General features: G+C 37.9%; 1 protein-coding gene across 1 annotated transcript in view; it reads right to left on the bottom strand.

Moving 5' to 3' along the window:
• Positions 1 to 24388, bottom strand: part of LOXHD1 (lipoxygenase homology PLAT domains 1) — a 666378-nt gene that overhangs the window by 450409 nt on the left and 191581 nt on the right. Inside the window, exon 8 of the mRNA XM_053701077.1 lies at positions 3922 to 4036. Coding sequence (XP_053557052.1) covers positions 3922 to 4036 — 115 coding nt within the window. The remainder of the gene's footprint in view (positions 1 to 3921; positions 4037 to 24388) is intronic.

Below are 24388 nucleotides of genomic sequence, written 5' to 3' on the forward strand. Positions count from 1 at the left end.
AAATTCAATTTTAAATTAGGCAGTTGCACTAAAGTACCAGTTCAATATTGCAATGAGTTGATAAACTAAAGAATAAAGAACATTTTTAAAGTTTTATAAAATAGTACAGCAGTTGACAATTGCATTGCAAATTAGCTAAAAAAAAATTGCTGTTTTTAAAATGTCTCGTAAAAAAAAACCTGAGAGCCAGTCAACAATAAATGCACTGCTGCTTTGCAGAGCTGCTCCAGATCTGACCTCTCTTCAAACACTTTGTTATGGAAAACTTACTGAGTGCAGCCAGAGCACAGTGCTGTTTGAAGAATATAGCCTAATGCAGAGCAGGACTGCAAGGAGACAACAGTTCAATCATGTGTATCTTTCTTTCTGCAGACATGCTGCATTTTCTGCAATGACATCTCAGATCACAGCATGTTCTGCCTTGGGGGTGGGAACTTAACATTTTTGCTTTTTTTTTTTGCACAGTTTAAAAAGTTACACAAGAAATAAGAAAAAAAACCTCAGGAATATTATAGAATGATGCAGCCACTGCAGCACAATATATAGCTCCCACTGTACTGTACATACTAGACTGGAGTGCTCTATATGGCTTGTCACAACGACAAGAAAGAACAGGGGTTGAAATATGTAGAATAGCTTTAAAGAGGTCTGCAAAACCATAGCACGGTGAGTGGCAAACCATAATACTGTACTTGTACCCAGCAGGTTAATGTGCCTTTCAACTCGCCGGAATCAGGAATTAAAGGGACACTATACCCAAACATTTTCTTTCATGATTAAGGTAGAGAATACAATTTTAAACAACATTCCAATTTACTTCTATTACCTAATTTGCTTCATTCTTTAGATATCCTTTAATGAAGAAATAGCCATGCACACGGTGAACCAATCACAGGAGGCATCTATGTGCAGCTACCAATCAGCAGCTGCTAAGCATATCTAGATATGCTTTTCAGCAAATAATATCAAGAGAATGAAGCAAAATACATAATAGAAGAAAATTAGAAAGTTGTTTATAATTGTATGCTCTTTCTAAATCATGAAAGAAAAAATTTGGGTTTCATGTCCCTTTAAGAAGCAGCTGTCATAAGGCCTCTGCTCCCTAACTTTGTCCGCCACCTCTGAGGCGGAGAACAGCAATCAGCCCGATCGGATAAGATCAGGTTGATTGACACCCCCTGCTAGCGGCTGCTTGGCCGCAAATGTGCAGGAGGCGTCATTGCACAAGCATTTCACTAGAAATGCTTGTGCAATGACAAATACCGACAGCGGATCATGTCCGTCCGCACATTGGTAAATCTACCCCAATGTCTGAATGTATCAGGGCATGATTTCTCAATTAGCAAAATAGGCAGCTGCCTAAGGGTGCCTTGCCTGTCAAGTGATAACATTTGCTTCCTATTATCTTACAAGCTGAGTCCTGTACATATTTTGGGTCAGCCAATCAGAAATTGGGGGATGTATAGGCTCTATTTAAGGAGACCTAGTCTATGGGCTGGTGTTAATAGGTTTAAGAGAATACTACTAATGATATCACCAGGTACAAGTGTGTCTAAGGGTGCTAACAATGTCAGTTTATCTCTGGACTATATTTACTGTTATAACTTCTGTGAGGTTATTTTATTTATCTCCACAAAAAATGATACATTTCTAAGCTTCTATTTTCTCTAACTACGGAGCAAGCCACCTTCTTCAAACCAGTCTCATTCTGCACAAAATATTGCAATTTGCAATCATGAATGGTTTACTGAACCTGAAAAGTTCCCAATCAGCCCTATACACAAAGTTATTATCAAATGTAATCCCTTGGTTAACAAACAGGGCTGAAAATCATTGCTATGCAATATGTTGCGTAACTGTCTGACAGCTGATGGGTTAAATGACTGTGAACTAAGTTATCAAACCATAAAGTAAGGGGGCTTTTAATCTCTGAAATTACTAATCGTGTGTTTTAAAAGAGCACTATTCAGCAAGGAACAGGAAAATCAATTCTGATTGTTTATGCTCAGTCAACCAATGGAAGACAAAACTCTAATTTTTAAGCATATGGCAAAAAAAGGCTTTTGAAATCTCATGTATTTTCTTTACCAGTCCCACATCACTTTCTGTACACATCGTAACCGTCGCTTCATTGCTCCTAACAATTATTTTAGGGTGGTTACCTCTTCTCCGTGCTGGAACAAGGACGAAAAGTTAGGTCAAATGCAGGTATATATATAAATATGTATATGCACATAATGTTTTATTATCATTATTAGTAGCAAAATAGACACTTATTCAAAAACAACAATATTCAAAATTGGTTATTGTCAAATTCCTTTTGTGAATTAAAATGATGAAATTGTATTAATACATATTTATGTAACTGAACCATTTTAAAGGACAATCCAACATGTTTTGTTTTTTCCGCAAAGGAACACCCACTTTAAAAAAACAAAAACAAAAAACTGTAATACATTCCAAAACGTCATCTGTTAGGTTTATCAAAGGCAAATGACTTGAATGCCCCTTTAACAGATTGGCTGCTACTTTACTGCTTGCCAATTTTGAGGTGTGGCATATTAAGATGTTCCCTTTTGTCAATAAGTCCTCTCCAGTTTCTACATTATATAGTGGTGATAATTTTCTAAAGAATATATTGAAGTTATACCAGAGATGGGAATTGGTGATGCTGGGAAGGGTGCAGGAATTGGACAGGGCATTTAGTTAAATTTGCCTAATGAGATACAACCAATGAGTAATTAATGGAGATAAAACAGTCGTGCAGAGATTTTTAAAAAGTCAACTGAAGTGAAGTGACAACGCGTTTCACCAACACTACACCACATTTTAAACTTGTTTGTTTGGTTCCATAGATAACAAAACCAACACATTTTCTTAACACGTGATAAATAACTGGAAATATAAAGTTATTTTATATATAAGATAATATACAGATAACAATAACAATAACAGTACATATTAAACAAATGTGATGTTTCAGAGACTACTCCAAAATGTCACACTGGTTTAATAAACTTTAATAATTAATGGGACACTAAACCCAATTTTTTTCTTTCATGATTCAGATAGAGCATGCAATTTTAAGCAACTTTTTAATTTACTCCTATTATATTTTTTTCTTTGTTCTCTTGCTATCTTTATTTGAAAAAGAAGGCATCTAAGCTAAGGAGCCAGACAATTTTTGGTTCAAAACCCTAGACAGCACTTGTTTATTGTCCAATCAGCAAGGACAACCCAGGTTGTGAACCAAAAATGGGCCGGCTTCTAAACTTACATTCTTGCTTTTCCAATAAAGATAGCAAGAGAGTGAAGAAAAATTGATAATAGGAGTAAATTAGAAAGTTGCTTAAAATTGCATGCTCGATCTGAATCACGAAAGAAAAAAATGTGGGTTCAGTGTCCCTTTAAGAAAATTCAGTAAGTTTGGTAATCAAGTTTATTAAAATGTATATTTTATTACAATTTATTTTTTACTGTTTGAATTTTAACTGATTATAAAGTCACATTTATTGTTTTTTTATTATGTGACATTGGACTGCTATTTTGTTTTATATATACACAGAAAATGAGACTTCACAATGAAATCAATGAAAATATATATTTTTTAAGAATGTCTAGTATATGGGTTAGCTATGGAATATGTATTACAATAGTTTGGTCTGGTGACATTGACCAAATACTTTAAGTGAATTAAATTGATCTATTTAGACTTAAATAAATGAAACATAGATAGAGATAAAAATGAACATAATATTTAATAAAATGTATATGTATTTAGCTTTATATTGTCATGTATTATGGGCTTTCTCTTTTGTCTCTGAGGTCTTGTGATAGGTTGATCTAGTAATGAAATAATAGTTTACTGAACAAACAGTAAATTCACTGCAGATACTCCAGCATTTATAATACAATACTCACTTGCTGGTGAGGTGGATCTTAGGAGTAATTCCAAACTCTCCAAATAATGTGACAAAGACATTAGCATCCGTGCCCGCTCCTCGCACATCTCCTGTGATGGTGACCACTTCATAAACTGCCCAAGAGAGAAAACAGACATTAGTTTTTGTATACAAGAGAGAGTTAAAGTGTGATTAAAGGGGCATGAAATCCAATTATTTTCTTTGATGATTTGGATACAATTTTAAGAAAGTTACAAGTTACTTATATTACAAATAATTTAATTTGTTCTCTTGGTATCTTTTGTTGAAAAGCAGAAGGAAGGTTTAGGAGCACAGACGTCTGGAGCCCTATATGACGGCAGTTTTGTTATTAACATTGTTATACATTGCACAAACACTAAAAACATCTAGTGCCCAAACCTCCTGCTATATAGTTCTCTAGCACAGGCGGACTGAGAAGCCGGGCAAATAGGACATGGACAGAGGGCCCAGCATGTAGGGGGGCCACAAAGGGCATCTTAATGGCTCCTGGTGTGCTGCTTAAACTGGGGCTGACAACTGCCCTATCACTATCTAAGCAGCTAAGTGTGGGTTTAGTGGGGGGCCCTGGCCTCAGAGTGGCGGTCTTGTGTCTGGATGTGGGGTTTATTGATCAGGGGGCCCTAGAGTGTGGGGGGTTGTTGTTGTGAGGGACATGGAGTGTGGGGTCTGGCTCTGGAGGTTGGAGGCCATTGTGGGGGCAGGGCAAGGAGGCTACCATGTTAATTTGCATACATTTAAATAAATTTGGGCCAGTGTGAGACTTTGTGCCCTTCTTTAATTTTTACCCGGGACCCTGATTGGTCTCAGGCCAACCCCTGTTCTCTAGACACGTGAATGCTACCTACCTAGGTATTCTTTTCAACAAGGAATATCATGAGAATAGAGTACGTTTGACAAAAGAAGTAAATGAGAAACTTTTTAAAATGATGCTCTATCTTATTCATGAAAGTATAATGTTGGGTTTAATGTTCCTTTTAAATACAATTTTCTAAAACACAGAAGTTTTATTTGTCCACAACTTGTAAAATTCATACTGTTTATTTAGTGACAAAAAACAAAACAAAATATCTGTTAATTCCAGTGATTTGGTACAAAATATTACATAAATAGGAAAGTTTTGATCTGTGTTCAATAAACGGAAATGTAAAATTTAGACTATTTGATCTCTCCAAATGCTATATGAAAGCACAATTACACCACCACTAAATCTCATAATGCAGGTACTGTTCATTTAGCCACATTCAAACTTTATGGGACATAAACCCATATTTTTTCTTTAATGATTCAGATAAAAAATTAAAATTTTAAGAAACTTTCCAATTTATTTCTAATATCAAATTTTCTTAATTTTATTGATATCCTTTGTTGAAAAGCAGAAAGATAACCTCAGGAGTGTGCACGTGTCTACAGTACTATATGGCAGCAGTTTTGAAAGAACGTTATACATTATCAAAAGCACTAGATGGCAGCACTATTTTGTCATGTAGTGCTTCAGACATGTGCACGCTACCTCTATAAATAGGATAAGAATGAAGCAAATTTGATAATAGAAGTAAATTGGAAACTTCTAAAAATTGTATGCTCTATCTAAATCATGAAAGGAAAATTTGGAGTTTATGTTCCTTTAAAGCTAAGAGTGCAGAGTCTACATTTGAAATCTAGTTTAATGGGACATTAAACACTAAGCGGTGGATTTACCGAGCAGCGGTAAATATAGAGATATCTAGATAGGTAGCGTGCACATTTCTGAAGCACTACATGACAGAAAATACTATTTTTACACATGTATAACAGTTATAAAACTGCTGCCATATACTGTTCTGGTCACGTACACGCTTCTATACCTTAAATACATGTTTTTCAACAAAGGATACCAAAAGATCAAAGTAAATTGATAATAGAAGCAAATTGGAAAGATTTTTTTTTAAATTGTACACTCTTTCTGAATCATGAAGCAATTTTGGGGGGTTTAATTCCCCTTTAAAATAAATGAGAGAGAACTGGGTAAGTAGGAAACAGAAGATATTTTGTAAGATCCTGTATAGGAAGATTTTTCATACAACTATTTTGTTTAGTGATTCTTTATTATATATTGTAACCGTGTACAGGAACATTTTCCATTAATGTGTTCCCAATGATTCATTTTACCTGCTGTAGTTGATTAAATTGTTTACAAATAGTTCATTTACCTTCATTTTGTCATTTGGAAAAAGAAAATGCTTTTCTCTGATGAACAATATTGAAGATTTCATCATTGCTGAAACCAAGAGGCAGCAGCAGAAATGAACTTTCCAGTGGGGAGTGGGAAAGTCTGAGCCCAGCCCATCTGAAAGGGTGTATCTACAGATGTCTTAAATACAATCAGCTAGATTACGAGTTTTGCGGTATGGGTGAAAAAGCAGCGTTAAGGCTCTTTTTCACTACCGCTGGTATTACGAGTCTTGCAGGTTTAGCTGCACCGCACACTTTTTTGGCCGGAACGCAACGTAACTACCGCAGCTTTCAAAAAGTCCCTTTTCAATGGGACTTCCTTTGCGCCGGTATTACGAGTTTGCCTGGGAGGCCAAAAAGAGAGCGGTACAGCCTAAAACTACAAGATCCATAACGTAAACTGAAAGTCAGTAGTTATGGGTTTTATGTTACAACGCCGTAACATAAAACTCATAACTAAAGTGCTAAAAAGTACACTAACACCCATAAACTACCTATTAACCCCTAAACCGAGGCCCTCCCGCATCGCAAACACTAAAATAAAATTATTAACCCCTAATCTGCCGCACTGGACATCCCCACCACTAGAATAAACATATTAACCCCTAAACCGCCGTCCTCCCACATCGCAAACACTACTTAACTATTATTAACCCCTAATCTGCTGTCCCTAACATCGCCGCAACCTACATTACTGTTATTAACCCCTAATCTGCCGCCCCAACGTCGTCGCCACTATACTAAAGTTATAAACCCCTAAACCTAAGTCTAACCCTAACACCCCTTACTTTAATATAATTAAAATAAATCTTATAAAAAAAATTACTATCATTAACTAAATAATTCCTATTTAAAACTAAATACTTACCAGTGAAATAAAACCTAAGATAGCTACAATATAACTAATAGTTACATTGTAGCTAGCTTAGGTTTTATTTTTATTTCACAGGCAAGTTTGTATTTATTTTAACTAGGTAGACTAGTAGTTAGTAAATAGTTATTAACTACTTACTAGCTACCTAGCTAAAATAAATACAAATTTACCTGTAAAATAAAACCTAACCTGTCTTACACTAACACCTAACCTTACACTACAATTAAATAAATTACATTAATTAAATCCAATTAACTAAATTACAAAAAAACAAACAAACACTAAATTACACAAAATAAAAAAAAGAAATTATCTAATATTTAAACTAATTACACCTAATCTATTTTTACAGGTAAAAGAGCTGATTTCTTTGGGGCAATGCCCCGCAAAAAGGCCCTTTTAAGGGCTATTGGTAGTTTAGGCTAGGTTTTTTTTTATTTTTTATTTTTTTTTATTTTGATAGGGCTATTAGATTAGGTGTAATTAGTTTAAATATTTGATATTTTTTTTTAATTTTGTGTTTTTTTTGTAATTTAGTTAATTGGATTTAATTAATGTAATTTATTTAATTGTAGTGTAAGGTTAGGTGTTAGTGTAAGACAGGTTAGGTTTTATTTTACAGGTAAATTTGTATTTATTTTAGCTAGGTAGCTAGTAAATAGTTAATAACTAACACCTAACCTTACACTACAATTAAATAAATTACATTAATTAAATCCAATTAACTAAATTAAAAAAAAACACTAAATTACACAAAATTAAAAAAAATATGAAATATTTAAACTAATTACACCTAATCTAATAGCCCTATCAAAATAAAAAAAATAAAAAAAACCCTAGCCTAAACTACCAATAGCCCAATAGCCCTTAAAAGGTCCTTTTGCGGGGCATAGCCCCAAAGAAATCAGCTCTTTTACCTGTAAAAATTAGATTAGGTGTAATTAGTTTAAATATTAGATCATTTCTTTTTTTATTTTGTGTAATTTAGTGTTTGTTTGTTTTTTTGTAATTTAGTTAATTGGATTTAATTAATGTAATTTATTTAATTGTAGTGTAAGGTTAGGTGTTAGTGTAAGACAGGTTAGGTTTTATTTTACAGGTAAATTTGTATTTATTTTAGCTAGGTAGCTAGTAAATAGTTAATAACTATTTACTAACTAGTCTACCTAGTTAAAATAAATACAAACTTGCCTGTGAAATAAAAATAAACCCTAAGCTAGCTACAATGTAACTATTAATTATTTTGTAGTTAGCTTAGGGTTTATTTTATAGGTAAGTATTTAGTTTTAAATAGGAATTATTTAGTTAATGATAGTAATTTTTATTTAGATTTATTTTAATTATATTAAAGTAGGGGGTGTTAGGGTTAGACTTAGGGTTAGGGGCGGCAGATTACGGGTGTTTAGACTCGGGGTTTATGTTAGGGTTTTAGGTGTAAACATAAATTTTATTTCCCCATAGGAATCAATGGGGCTGCGTTAAGGAGCTTTATGCTCCTTTATTGCAGGTGTTAGACTTTTTTTCAGCCAGCTCTCCCCATTGATGTCTATGGGGCGATAGTGCAAGAGCACGTAAAACCAGCTCACACCGGCGCTGGTATTGGAGTGCGGTGTGGAGCTCAATTTTTCTCTACGCTCACATATTGCCTGCTAACGCCGGGTTTTTGCAAACCTGTAATAGCAGCGCTATACGGAGGTGAGCGGTGGCAATAACTTGCAAGTTAGCACTGAGCAGCTCTTACTGCAAAACTCGTAATCTAGCCGAATGAGTTTTATCAGTCACTTTTCTGAGTACATTTGTCCCTTTAAGACATCACTCTCTGGAAGATCATAATTGTATATAATTTTAAAATGTACTTATATTTTTCTAGGTAGATTAGTTATACCTACTCATTTTGGAAGATGGTGCAGAGTAAAAAATAAGGCTTAGCACTGAAGGGCTTATATATTCCCTTGTGCAAAATCTCAAGGGCTCACAAAAAGGCCTTATAGGGTAATTACAGACCCCATAATCATTTATTAAATATCCAGAGGACCCTAAAGTGGTAGATTGTATATCCAGAGGACCCTAAAGTGGTAGATTGTATCAGAGACATTATAAGATTCCCAATGTAAATGGGTTGGAGTGTTAATAGCCCTATAATAAATATGTTTGCAGATAATCCCACAGTTCATATGGACATCTAACTAATTTAAAGAAACATGAAACCCATTTTTTTTTTCATGATTTAGAAAGAGCATGCAATTTTAAACAACTTTCCAATTTACTTCTATTATCTTCTTTGCTTATCCTTAGTTAAAAACCATATCTAAGCTCAGTAGCTGCTGATTGGTGGCTGCACATAGATGGCTCTTGTGATTGGCTCACCCATGTGCATTATTATTTCTTCAACAAAGGATACCTTAAGAGTGAAGCAAATTAGATAATAGAAGTAAATTGTAATGTTGTTTTAAATTGTATTGTCTACCTGAATCATGAAAGAAAAAAAATTATGTTTCCCTTTATCGTATGCCCTTAACTCTAAGTGTCCAAACTCCTTTTGGAACAGAGGAGATGTAGATACATAAAAACCAAGGAGGTCTAACATTTCAAATGAGGAGGCCGCATCATATATTATATATACATTATATTATTCAAGGTAATCAGTAAACTGTGAGAGATTCCCAGATGCCAGTTTACTACATTAGCTATTAGCTCATTATTCTGTTCTTCTACTGTAAAACAAAGTTGATTCGGATACCACAATAGGCAAACAAATATAAACAAAGGACAAACAAACACTAAGGGGCCCATTTATTATATGGCGGGTGGACATGATTTGTAGCGAATCATGTTTGCCCGACATCGATAAATGCCAACAGCATACGCTTGTGAAATGCTTGTGCAATGCCGCCCCCTGCACATTCGCGTTCAGTCAGCCGCTAGCAGGGGGTCTTACGACCGCTGCTTCTTAACTCTTGATACGCTGCTTAATATATTGGCCCCTATATGTCTCATTCCCATAGTCATAGATATCCATGCAAAGTCCACATGAAAACTGAGACAAGCATGATACACTGCATTCTTCTGGCTACCAGGATTTTTGATCCCTATAAAAGCATTAAAGGAACATTAAAAACTAAGGGCCAGATTACAAGTGGAGCACTAACAGTTAAGCACGAGCGATAAGGGGTATATAGCGGGTGTTTGCATGCGTAGGGTTTTCTGCTCTCATTACAAGTTTTAAAGTAAACACAACTGCTTGAGCACAATCACTATTTACACTAGAATGCTAACTGTGTCCTCAGAACTCAGGTTAACTGTTTTGCAAAACAAAAAAGTGCCACAAACCCATGTAAAATACATTGAAAAGAACAGTTACAATCATAATAACACTATCTGATAACAATCATTTTTAAAAAATTTAAACCCTTTGCAGTTCAGTAGATGAAAACATGTAAAAACATATTTAATATTAATTTTTAATTAAGGTTTTAACTATGTATTTGCTGTAAATATTTCACATTCCTATGTTCTGCGCATAGCAGAATATGTTCTAAGTATTTATATATATATATATATATATTAATTTATATACAGAGCAGTGCACTCACAGGAACGAATAACTAGCTCAATACCATTGTTAGCCTGTTCTATGGCAATTTGCAACCTGGGTGCAACTTCTTTTAGCCCAGTAATGCTTTTCACAGAGTAGAACTTTCCTGTAGTATATCAGTCTGATCTCGCCTATTACGGTCAGTCCAGTGCCGAAATACCAGGCAATTCGAGTCCACGTCTGGTTGCCCCTTTTTCCCATAGGGAGATTAAATACATAAAGAGAGAAGTGCACTCACAGGAACGAACAACTAGCTCAATACCATTGTTAGCCTGTCATGTCATGGACAAAAATATTGGCACCCCTGCATTTCTGTCACATAATGTATCACTTGGCCCAGAAAATTGTGTTTAGGCATTCTCATGTTTATTTATTTTGTGTGTACTGGTATGACACAAAAAAGTGTAGAAAAAAAGCCAAATCTACCACATTCCACTCAAAACTCTAAAAATGGACTGGACAAAATGATTGTCACCTTCTCAAAATTGTAATAAATAATTGCATTTCAAATTTGTGATGCTCTTGTAATTTGTAATTAAACTCACCTGTATCAATTAGCAGGTGCTGACAATATAGAAATCACACCGGCAACCAGTTAAAATAGTGAAAAATGTACTCAACTTTCTGTTGTGTGTCTCTGTGTGCCACACTGAGCATGGAGAAGAGAAAGAGAAGCTAAGAATTGTCTGAGGATTTGAAAACAAAAATTGTGGAAAAGCATGGACAATCTCAAGGTTACAAGTCCATCTCCAGAGATCTTAATGTTCCTGTGTCCACTGTGCGCAACATTGTCAAGATGTTTACAGCCCATGGCACTGTAGCTAATCTCCCTGGACATGGACAAAAGAGAAAAATTGATCAGAGATTGCAACAAAGGATTTTTCGAATGGTGGATAAAGAACCTCGATCAACTTCCAGACAAATTCAAGCTGACCTTCAGGCACAGGAAACAAATGTATAAGTTTGCACTATACCTCCCCATCTGAATGAAAAGGGATGCTATGGTAGACAGACTAAACATAATTACAGATTTTTGGTAAAGCCCATCATTCTACTGTTTTCAGAAAAATAAATGAGGCTTTTAAAGAAAAGAATACAGTCCCTACAGTCAAACATAGTGGAGGTTCACTGATATTTTAGGGTTGCTTTGCTTCTTCAGGATGTCTTGACTGTGTGCATGGCATTATGAAATCTGAAGACTACCAAATAATTCAGTGGCAGTGGCGTCACTAGGGGGGGGGCGGGGGGGGGGGGGGGGGGCGGGCCGCACCCGGGTGACACCCACCAGGGGGTGACACCAAAAAAAAAATTTTTTTTTTTTTTTTTTAATTTTATTGAAATTCAAAGAAATACAATGTTGAGATGCATAGATTTTTTTTTATTAGAGGGGCTGGCATTTGTGAACATTGGTGGGACTGGGGAAGATGTAGACACACAATTTTTTTGCCCCTTGAGCCAGTGCTGCAATTTCAACAAATAGTTTTCCCAGCTGCTTTTGCTTGTTGTACTTTGCTTCTCCCCTGCCCAATTTCGCTATGAATGTTGTGGGCATGCCGTGGGGCTTGCAAAGTTGCGCTGCTAGCCTAAACCTGCCTGCCTGCCTGCTCAGTGACGTGTGGAGCAGTGGAGTCACTCACTGCTGTGCTGTCTCTCTAAACGGGAACTGGCAAATCATGAGGGGATGCCTGGCACCTGACCGCATGACTGTTTGACACTGTCTTTAAAGTGAAGGAGCCATTTATGATGCCCACCAGACCATTACGGTTACGGTATACTAAGTGCACACTGAACAGGTAGGAGGGCGGGCGGGGGTCTGGGGGTGGGCAGAGTGCAGAGGTCATTGGTCATAAGAAGCGGTAGGCACGCGGCCCGGGGCTGTGCACTGACAGACTTGGAACAGAGTCAGAGAGCAGAATTTTCATAGTTTGCACCTAAAACTTTTCTTTAGTGATTTATTTTTAGAGTGCTCTGTTTATCTTTCATTTGATGCTCTGCTGAGCCAGGGAGCAGCTCTAGGCATGAGCTTTATAATTAATGCAGTGCAGTTTACATATTTTGTATGTGTGTGTCTGAGTTTTTGTGTCTCAGTGTTTTTGTGTGTGTGCTTTTGTGTGTGTATCTGAGTGTGTTTCCGAGTGTTTGTGTGTGCATCTGAGTATGTTTTAAGTGTGTCTGAGTGTTTGTATGTGTGTTTGCCTGTGTTTTTGTGTGTGTCTGCTTTCTGGGGGGGGGGGGGTGACACCATAACTTACCGCACCAGGTGACACCAACCCTAGTGACGCCACTGTTCAGTGGTGCAATGTAGGGCCCAGTGTCAGAAAGTTGGGTCTCCGTCAGAGGTCATGGGTCTTACAGCAGGTCAATGACCCAAAGCACAAGTTAAAAAGCACCCAAAAATTATTTCAGACAAAGCACTGGAGAGTACTAATCCCATAGAGCACCTGTGGAGAGATCTCAAAACAGCAGTTGAGAAAAGGAACCCTTCCAATCGGAGAGACCTGGAGCAGTTGGTGAAAGAAGAGTGGTCCAAAATTCCAATAGAGAGGTGTATGAAACTCATTGATGGTTACAGGAAGCAATTGATTTCAGTTATTTTTTCCAAGGTGTGTGCTACCAAATTTTAAATTGAAAGTGCCAAAATTTTGTCCAGTCCATTTTTGGAGTTTTGCATGGAATGTGTCAAATTTGGCTTTTTTCCCTCCATTTTTTAGTGTCATACCAATACAAACAAAATAAATAAATAAACATGTGAATGCCTAAGCATTTGTAAATGCAACAATTTTCTGGGTGAAGTGGTGCATTATCTGAAAGAAATGCAGGGGTGCCAATAATTTTGGCCATGACTGTATGTATATATTTATACCTATATATAATAATATATACAGCATATATATATATATGTAAAAATACATATTTTAGCATCATATATATATAGAAATATCAATACACAGACGTTTGTAGATTGGTATAACAAACTGACTGAAAATGGTAGAACAACAAAATGACAAAACAGAAAATAATCACAATGTCCCGTCCCTCAGTCTTTCCCAGCCAGACTGTCAGATAGATATTGTATTCAGTAGTAGGGGGCGCAGGTTCAGGGGTATTTCTCTGTCAAACGTGCTAAATCCTCTCCAGCTCCAAAGTGCTTGCAAATCAGCTTATTGCAAGCACTTTCAGATTTTAAACTTTCAGTTGCTCTTGAAAAAGACGCCTGTGTGCGTTGAAACACGTTGAGCTGTTTTTATAGAAAAACATTGTTCTTATGAGAGGACTGTTGTTTTTTTCTATCTGACATTGCTGACACCTGGATACTTAACATGTAAGTATAGAGCACTTATACATCTCACAGTGTATACATACATCATGGAAGTTTCTTACTTCTAGTGCAACAGAGTAGTCTTATTTTCGGGAAACAGAGAAGTTCTACTCTTAGGAACTGGAGAGGATTCAGCACGTTTAACAGAGAGATACCCCTGAACCTGCGCCCTCTACTACCGAATACAATACATAGAAATACGCATTTATAAATAAATAGAATATATTCTTTGTGAAGAACATTGGAATGTGAAATATTCATATTTTCATCTCGGGTTAGCGCACTTGAGAATATGCGATCGGGTTTCCACACGAGGGACTTTTTTGCTCCATTGACTTCTATGGGGTAATAGGTTATGGTGTGCATGATATTCTAACTTCGGCTTTTTGCACTTGTCAGGTTAGCGCACAAGCAAAAAACGCTTACTTTCATCTCATAATAAAAGTGCAACCCGACACATGCAAAAAGCTTACTTCTAGCGCAGTTAAATAATGCTCCACTCATAATCTAGCCCTAAACAAATCATTGCTTGAATGTTTTATTAAAGCAACGATAAGCCTGGGAATAATTTGTACAGGTATTTTTAAAAATTATAGTAGTTTTTTCACTAATGAACATTACCCTTCTCATGTCATAAACACACAGTAGCACATTACCCTTCTCATGTCATAAACACACAGTAGCGCATTACCCTTCTCATGTCATAAACACACAGTAGCGCATTACCCTTCTCATGTCATAAACACTCAGTAGCGCATTACCCTTCTCATGTCATAAACACACAGTAGCGCATTACCCTTCTCATGTCATAAACACACAGTAGCGCAATACCCTTCTCAAGTCATAAACACACAGTAGCGCATTACCCTTCTCAAGTCTTACACACACAGTAGCACATTATCCTTCTCAAGTCTTAAACACACAGTAGCACATTATCCTTCTCAAGTCTTAAACACACAGTAGCACATTATCCTTCTCAAGTCTTAAACACACAGTAGCGCATTACCCTTCTCAAGTCATAAACACACAGTAGCGCATTACCCTTCTCAAGTATTAAACACACAGTAGCGCATTACCCTTCTCAAGTATTAAACACACAGTAGCACATTACCCTTCTCAAGTATTAAGCACACAGTAGCGCATTACCCTTCTCAAGTATTAAACACACAGTAGCGCATTACCCTTCTCAAGTATTAAACACACAGTAGCGCATTACCCTTCTCAAGTATTAAACACACAGTAGCGCATTACCCTTCTCAAGTCCTAAACACACAGTAGCGCATTACCCTTCTCAAGTATTAAACACACAGTAGCACATTACCCATCTCAAGTATTAAACACACAGTAGCACATTACCCATCTCAAGTATTAAACACACAGTAGCGCATTACCCTTCTCAAGTATTAAACACACAGTAGCGCATTACCCTTCTCAAGTCCTAAACACACAGTAGCACATTACCCATCTCAAGTATTAAACACACAGTAGCGCCTTACCATTCTCAAGTCTTAAACACACAGTAGTGCATTACCCTTCTCAAGTGATAAACACACAGTAGCGCATTACCCTTCTCAAGTCTTAAACACACAGTAGCGCATTACCCTTCTCAAGTCTTAAACACACAGTAGCGCATTACCCTTCTCAAGTCTTACACACACAGTAGCGCATTACCCTTCTCAAGTCATAAACACACAATAGCACATTACCCATCTCAAGTATTAAACACACAGTAGCACATTACCCTTCTCAAGTCTTAAACACACAGTAGCGCATTACCCTTCTCAAGTATTAAACACACAGTAGCGCATTACCCTTCTCAAGTCTTAAACACACTGTAGCACATTACCCTTCTCAAGTATTAAACACACAGTAGCACATTACCCATCTCAAGTATTAAACACACAGTAGCGCATTACCCTTCTCAAGTATTAAACACACAGTAGCGCATTACCCTTCTCAAGTATTAAACACACAGTAGCACATTACCCATCTCAAGTATTAAACACACAGTAGCGCATTACCCTTCTCAAGTATTAAACACACAGTAGCACATTACCCTTCTCAAGTCATAAACACACAGTAGCGCATTACCCTTCTCAAGTATTAAACACACAGTAGCACATTACCCATCTCAAGTCATAAACACACAGTAGCACATTACCCTTCTCAAGTCTTAAACACACAGTAGCGCATTACCCTTCATAAGTCTTAAAAACACAGTAGCGCATTACCCTTCTCAAGTCATAAACACACAGTAGCGCATTACCCTTCTCAAGTCATAAACACACAGTAGCGCATTACCCTTCTCAAGTATTAAACACACAGTAGCGCATTACCCTTCTCAAGTCTTAAACACACAGTAGCACATTACCCTTCTCAAGTCTTAAACACACAGTAGCACATTACCCTTCTCAAGTATTAAACACACAGTAGCGCATTACCCTTCTCATGTCATAAACACACAGTAGCACATTACCCTTCTCATGTCATAAACACACAGTAGCACATTACCCTTCTCATGTCATAAACACACAGTAGCGCATTACCCTTCTCATGTCATAAACACACAGTAGCGCATTACCCTTCTCAAGTATTAAACACACAGTAGCACATTACCCTTCTCAAGTATTAAACACACAGTAGCGCATTACCCATCTCAAGTATTAAACACACAGTGGCGCATTAGCCTTCTCAAGTATTAAACACACAGTAGCACATTACCCTTCTCAAGTCATAAACACACAGTAGCGCATTACCCTTCTCAAGTATTAAACACACAGTAGCACATTACCCTTCTCATGTCATAAACACACAGTAGCGCATTACCCTTCTCATGTCATAAACACACAGTAGCACATTACCCTTCTCATGTCATAAACACACAGTAGCACATTACCCTTCTCATGTCATAAACACACAGTAGCGCATTACCCTTCTCATGTCATAAACACACAGTAGCGCATTACCCTTCTCAAGTATTAAACACACAGTAGCGCATTACCCTTCTCAAGTATTAAACACACAGTAGCACATTACCCATCTCAAGTATTAAACACACAGTAGCGCATTACCCTTCTCAAGTATTAAACACACAGTAGCGCATTACCCTTCTCAAGTATTAAACACACAGTAGCGCATTACCCTTCTCAAGTATTAAACACACAGTAGCACATTACCCTTCTCAAGTCATAAACACACAGTAGCACATTACCCTTCTCAAGTATTAAACACACAGTAGCGCATTACCCTTCTCAAGTCTTACACACACAGTAGCACATTACCCATCTCAAGTCATAAACACACAGTAGCGCATTACCCTTCTCAAGTCTTACACACACAGTAGCACATTACCCTTCTCAAGTCTTACACACACAGCAGCACATTACCCATCTCAAGTCATAAACACACAGTAGCGCATTACCCTTCTCAAGTCATAAACACACAGTAGCACATTACCCTTCTCATGTCATAAACACACAGTAGTGCATTACCCTTCTCAAGTCTTACACACACAGTAGCGCATTACCCATCTCAAGTCTTACACACACAGTAGCGCATTACCCTTCTCAAGTCTTACACACACAGTAGCGCAATACCCTTCTCATGTCATAAACACACAGTAGCGCATTACCCTTCTCATGTCATAAACACACAGTAGCGCATTACCCTTCTCAAGTATTAAACACACAGTAGCGCATTACCCATCTCAAGTCATAAACACACAGTAGCACATTACCCATCTCAAGTCATAAACACACAGTAGCGCATTACCCTTCTCAAGTATTAAACACACAGTAGCACATTACCCATCTCAAGTCATAAACACACAGTAGCACATTATCCTTCTCAAGTCATAAACACACAGTAGCACATTACCCATCTCAAGTCATAAACACACAGTAGCACATTATCCATCTCAAGTCATAAACACACAGTAGCACATTACCCATCTCATGTCATAAACACACAGTAGCGCATTACCCTTCTCAAGTATTAAACACACAGTAGCACATTACCCTTCTCAAGTATTAAACACACAGTAGCACATTACCCATCTCAAGTCATAAACACACAGTAGCACATTACCCTTCTCAAGTCATAAACACACAGTAGCACATTACCCTTCTCAAGTATTAAACACACAGTAGCGCATTACCCTTCTCAAGTCTTACACACACAGTAGCGCATTACCCTTCTCATGTCATAAACACACAGTAGCGCATTACCCATCTCAAGTCATAAACACACAGTAGCACATTACCCTTCTCAAGTATTAAACACACAGTAGCACATTACCCATCTCAAGTCATAAACACACAGTAGCACATTACCCTTCTCAAGTATTAAACACACAGTAGCGCATTACCCTTCTCAAGCCTTACACACACAGTAGCGCATTACCCTTCTCATGTCATAAACACACAGTAGCGCATTACCCTTCTCAAGTATTAAACACACAGTAGCACATTACCCTTCTCAAGTCATAAACACACAGTAGCGCATTACCCTTCTCAAATCTTACACACACAGTAGCGCATTACCCTTCTCATGTCATAAACACACAGTAGCGCATTACCCTTCTCAAATATTAAACACACAGTAGCACATTACCCATCTCATGTCATAAACACACAGTAGCGCATTACCCTTCTCATGTCATAAACACACAGTAGCACATTACCCTTCTCATGTCATAAACACACAGTAGCGCATTACCCTTCTCAAGTCATAAACACACAGTAGTGCATTACCCTTCTTAAGTATTAAACACACAGTAGCACATTACCCTTCTCAAGTATTAAACACACAGTAGCACATTACCCTTCTCAAGTCATAAACACACAGTAGTGCATTATCCTTCTCAAGTCATAAACACACAGTAGCACATTACCCTTCTCAAGTCTTACACACACAGTAGCGCATTACCCATCTCAAGTCATAAACACACAGTAGCGCATTACCCATCTCAAGTCATAAACACACAGTAGCACATTACCCTTCTCAAGTCTTACACACACAGTAGCGCATTACCCATCTCAAGTCTTACACACACAGTAGCGCATTACCCTTCTCAAGTCATAAACACACAGTAGCGCATTAACCTTCTCAAGTCTTACACACACAGTAGCGCATTACCCATCTCAAGTCATAAACACACAGTAGCGCATTACCCTTCTCAAGTATTAAACACACAGTAGCGCATTACCCTTCTCAAGTCTTAAACACACAGTAGCACATTACCCTTCTCAAGTATTAAACACACAGTAGCACATTACCCTTCTCAAGTATTAAACACACAGTAGCACATTACCCTTCTCAAGTATTAAACACACAGTAGCGCATTACCCTTCTCAAGTATTAAACACACAGTAGCACATTACCCATCTCAAGTCATAAACACACAGTAGCGCATTACCCTTCTCAAGTATTAAACACACAGTAGCACATTACCCTTCTCAAGTATTAAACACACAGTAGCACATTACCCTTCTCAAGTCATAAACACACAGTAGCACATTACCCTTCTCAAGTATTAAACACACAGTAGCGCATTATTCTTCTCAAGTATTAAACACACAGTAGCACATTACCCTTCTCAAGTCTTAAACACACAGTAGCACATTACCCTTCTCAAGTCTTACACACACAGTAGCGCATTACCCTTCTCAAGTATTAAACACACAGTAGCGCATTATTCTTCTCAAGTATTAAACACACAGTAGCACATTACCCTTCTCAAGTCTTAAACACACAGTAGCACATTACCCTTCTCAAGTCTTACACACACAGTAGCACATTACCCTTCTCAAGTCTTAAACACACAGTAGCGCATTACCCATCTCAAGTCATAAACACACAGTAGCGCATTATTCTTCTCAAGTATTAAACACACAGTAGCACATTACCCTTCTCAAGTCTTAAACACACAGTAGCGCATTACCCTTCTCAAGTATTAAACACACAGTAGCGCATTATTCTTCTCAAGTATTAAACACACAGTAGCACATTACCCTTCTCAAGTCTTAAACACACAGTAGCGCATTACCCTTCTCAAGTCTTAAACACACAGTAGCGCATTACCCTTCTCAAGTCTTACACACACAGTAGCGCATTACCCTTCTCAAGTATTAAACACACAGTAGCGCATTACCCTTCTCAAGTATTAAACACACAGTAGCGCATTACCCTTCTCAAGTCTTAAACACATAGTAGCGCATTACCCTTCTCAAGTCTTACACACACAGTAGTGCATTAATCTTCTCATGTCATAAACACACAGTAGCGCATTACCCTTCTCAAGTCTTAAACACACAGTAGCGCATTACCCTTCTCAAGTCATAAACACGCAGTAGCGCATTATTCTTCTCAAGTATTAAACACACAGTAGCACATTACCCTTCTCAAGTCTTAAACACACAGTAGCGCATTACCCTTCTCAAGTCTTACACACACAGTAGCACATTACCCATCTCAAGTCATAAACACACAGTGGCGCATTACCCTTCTCAAGTATTAAACACACAGTAGCGCATTACCCTTCTCAAGTATTAAACACACAGTAGCGCATTACCCTTCTCAAGTCTTAAACACACAGTAGCGCATTACCCTTCTCAAGTCTTACACACACAGTAGTGCATTAATCTTCTCATGTCATAAACACACAGTAGCGCATTACCCTTCTCAAGTCTTAAACACACAGTAGCGCATTACCCTTCTCAAGTCATAAACACACAGTAGCGCATTATTCTTCTCAAGTATTAAACACACAGTAGCACATTACCCTTCTCAAGTCTTAAACACACAGTAGTGCATTACCCTTCTCAAGTCTTACACACACAGTAGTGCATTACCCTTCTCAAGTCATAAACACACAGTAGCGCATTACCCTTCTCAAGTCTTAAACACACAGTAGCGCATTACCCTTCTCAAGTCTTACACACACAGTAGCGCATTACCCTTCTCAAGTCATAAACACACAGTAGCGCATTACCCTTCTCAAGTATTAAACACACAGTAGCGCATTACCCTTCTCAAGTCATAAACACACAGTAGCGCATTACCCTTCTCAAGTATTAAACACACAGTAGCGCATTACCCTTCTCAAGTCATAAACACACAGTAGCGCATTACCCTTCTCAAGTATTAAACACACAGTAGCGCATTACCCTTCTCAAGTCATAAACACACAGTAGCGCATTACCCTTCTCAAGTATTAAACACACAGTAGCGCATTACCCTTCTCAAGTCATAAACACACAGTAGCGCATTACCCTTCTCAATTCATAAACACACAGTAGTGCATTACCCTTCTCAAGTATTAAACACACAGTAGCGCATTACCCTTCTCAAGTATTAAACACACAGTAGCGCATTACCCTTCTCAAGTATTAAACACACAGTAGCGCATTACCCTTCTCAAGTCTTAAACACACAGTAGTGCATTACCCTTCTCAAGTCTTACACACACAGTAGTGCATTACCCTTCTCAAGTCATAAACACACAGTAGCGCATTACCCTTCTCAAGTCTTAAACACACAGTAGCGCATTACCCTTCTCAAGTCTTACACACACAGTAGTGCATTACCCTTCTCAAGTCATAAACACACAGTAGTGCATTATCCTTCTCAAGTCATAAACACACAGTAGCACATTACCCTTCTCAAGTCTTACACACACAGTAGCGCATTACCCATCTCAAGTCATAAACACACAGTAGCGCATTACCCATCTCAAGTCATAAACACACAGTAGCACATTACCCTTCTCAAGTCTTACACACACAGTAGCGCATTACCCATCTCAAGTCTTACACACACAGTAGCGCATTACCCTTCTCAAGTCATAAACACACAGTAGCGCATTACCCTTCTCAAGTCTTACACACACAGTAGCGCATTACCCATCTCAAGTCATAAACACACAGTAGCGCATTACCCTTCTCAAGTATTAAACACACAGTAGCGCATTACCCTTCTCAAGTCTTAAACACACAGTAGCACATTACCCTTCTCAAGTATTAAACACACAGTAGCGCATTACCCTTCTCAAGTATTAAACACACAGTAGCACATTACCCTTCTCAAGTATTAAACACACAGTAGCGCATTACCCTTCTCAAGTATTAAACACACAGTAGCACATTACCCATCTCAAGTCATAAACACACAGTAGCGCATTACCCTTCTCAAGTATTAAACACACAGTAGCACATTACCCTTCTCAAGTATTAAACACACAGTAGCACATTACCCTTCTCAAGTCATAAACACACAGTAGCACATTACCCTTCTCAAGTATTAAACACACAGTAGCGCATTATTCTTCTCAAGTATTAAACACACAGTAGCACATTACCCTTCTCAAGTCTTAAACACACAGTAGCACATTACCCTTCTCAAGTCTTACACACACAGTAGCGCATTACCCTTCTCAAGTATTAAACACACAGTAGCGCATTATTCTTCTCAAGTATTAAACACACAGTAGCACATTACCCTTCTCAAGTCTTAAACACACAGTAGCACATTACCCTTCTCAAGTCTTACACACACAGTAGCACATTACCCTTCTCAAGTCTTAAACACACAGTAGCGCATTACCCATCTCAAGTCATAAACACACAGTAGCGCATTATTCTTCTCAAGTATTAAACACACAGTAGCACATTACCCTTCTCAAGTCTTAAACACACAGTAGCGCATTACCCTTCTCAAGTATTAAACACACAGTAGCGCATTATTCTTCTCAAGTATTAAACACACAGTAGCACATTACCCTTCTCAAGTCTTAAACACACAGTAGCGCATTACCCTTCTCAAGTCTTAAACACACAGTAGCGCATTACCCTTCTCAAGTCTTACACACACAGTAGCGCATTACCCTTCTCAAGTATTAAACACACAGTAGCGCATTACCCTTCTCAAGTATTAAACACACAGTAGCGCATTACCCTTCTCAAGTCTTAAACACACAGTAGCGCATTACCCTTCTCAAGTCTTACACACACAGTAGTGCATTACCCTTCTCATGTCATAAACACACAGTAGCGCATTACCCTTCTCAAGTCTTAAACACACAGTAGCGCATTACCCTTCTCAAGTCATAAACACACAGTAGCGCATTATTCTTCTCAAGTATTAAACACACAGTAGCACATTACCCTTCTCAAGTCTTAAACACACAGTAGCGCATTACCCTTCTCAAGTCTTACACACACAGTAGCACATTACCCATCTCAAGTCATAAACACACAGTGGCGCATTACCCTTCTCAAGTCTTAAACACACAGTAGCGCATTACCCTTCTCAAGTCATAAACACACAGTAGCGCATTACCCTTCTCAAGTATTAAACACACAGTAGCGCATTACCCTTCTCAAGTCATAAACACACAGTAGCGCATTACCCTTCTCAAGTATTAAACACACAGTAGCGCATTACCCTTCTCAAGTCATAAACACACAGTAGCGCATTACCCTTCTCAAGTATTAAACACACAGTAGCGCATTACCCTTCTCAAGTCATAAACACACAGTAGCGCATTACCCTTCTCAAGTATTAAACACACAGTAGCGCATTACCCTTCTCAAGTCATAAACACACAGTAGCGCATTACCCTTCTCAATTCATAAACACACAGTAGCGCATTACCCTTCTCAAGTATTAAACACACAGTAGCGCATTACCCTTCTCAAGTATTAAACACACAGTAGCGCATTACCCTTCTCAAGTATTAAACACACAGTAGCGCATTACCCTTCTCAAGTCTTAAACACACAGTAGTGCATTACCCTTCTCAAGTCTTACACACACAGTAGTGCATTACCCTTCTCAAGTCATAAACACACAGTAGCGCATTACCCTTCTCAAGTCTTAAACACACAGTAGCGCATTACCCTTCTCAAGTCTTACACACACAGTAGTGCATTACCCTTCTCAAGTCATAAACACACAGTAGCGCATTACCCTTCTCAAGTCTTAAACACACAGTAGCGCATTACCCTTCTCAAGTATTAAACACACAGTAGCGCATTACCCTTCTCAAGTCTTACACACACAGTAGTGCATTACCCTTCTCAAGTCATAAACACACAGTAGCGCATTACCCTTCTCAAGTCATAAACACACAGTAGTGCATTACCCTTCTCAAGTCTTAAACACACAGTAGCGCATTACCCTTCTAAAGTCTTAAACACACAGTAGTGCATTACCCTTCTCAAGTCTTAAACACACAGTAGCGCATTACCCTTCTCAAGTCTTAAACACACAGTAGCGCATTACCCTTCTCAAGTATTAAACACACAGTAGTGCATTACCCTTCTCAAGTCATAAACACACAGTAGTGCATTACCCTTCTCAAGTCATAAACACACAGTAGTGCATTACCCTTCTCAAGTCATAAACACACAGTAGTGCATTACCCTTCTCAAGTCTTACACACACAG

This window comes from Bombina bombina, chromosome 2, assembly GCF_027579735.1.
Source record: "Bombina bombina isolate aBomBom1 chromosome 2, aBomBom1.pri, whole genome shotgun sequence".
Taxonomy (NCBI): Eukaryota; Metazoa; Chordata; class Amphibia; order Anura; family Bombinatoridae; genus Bombina; species Bombina bombina.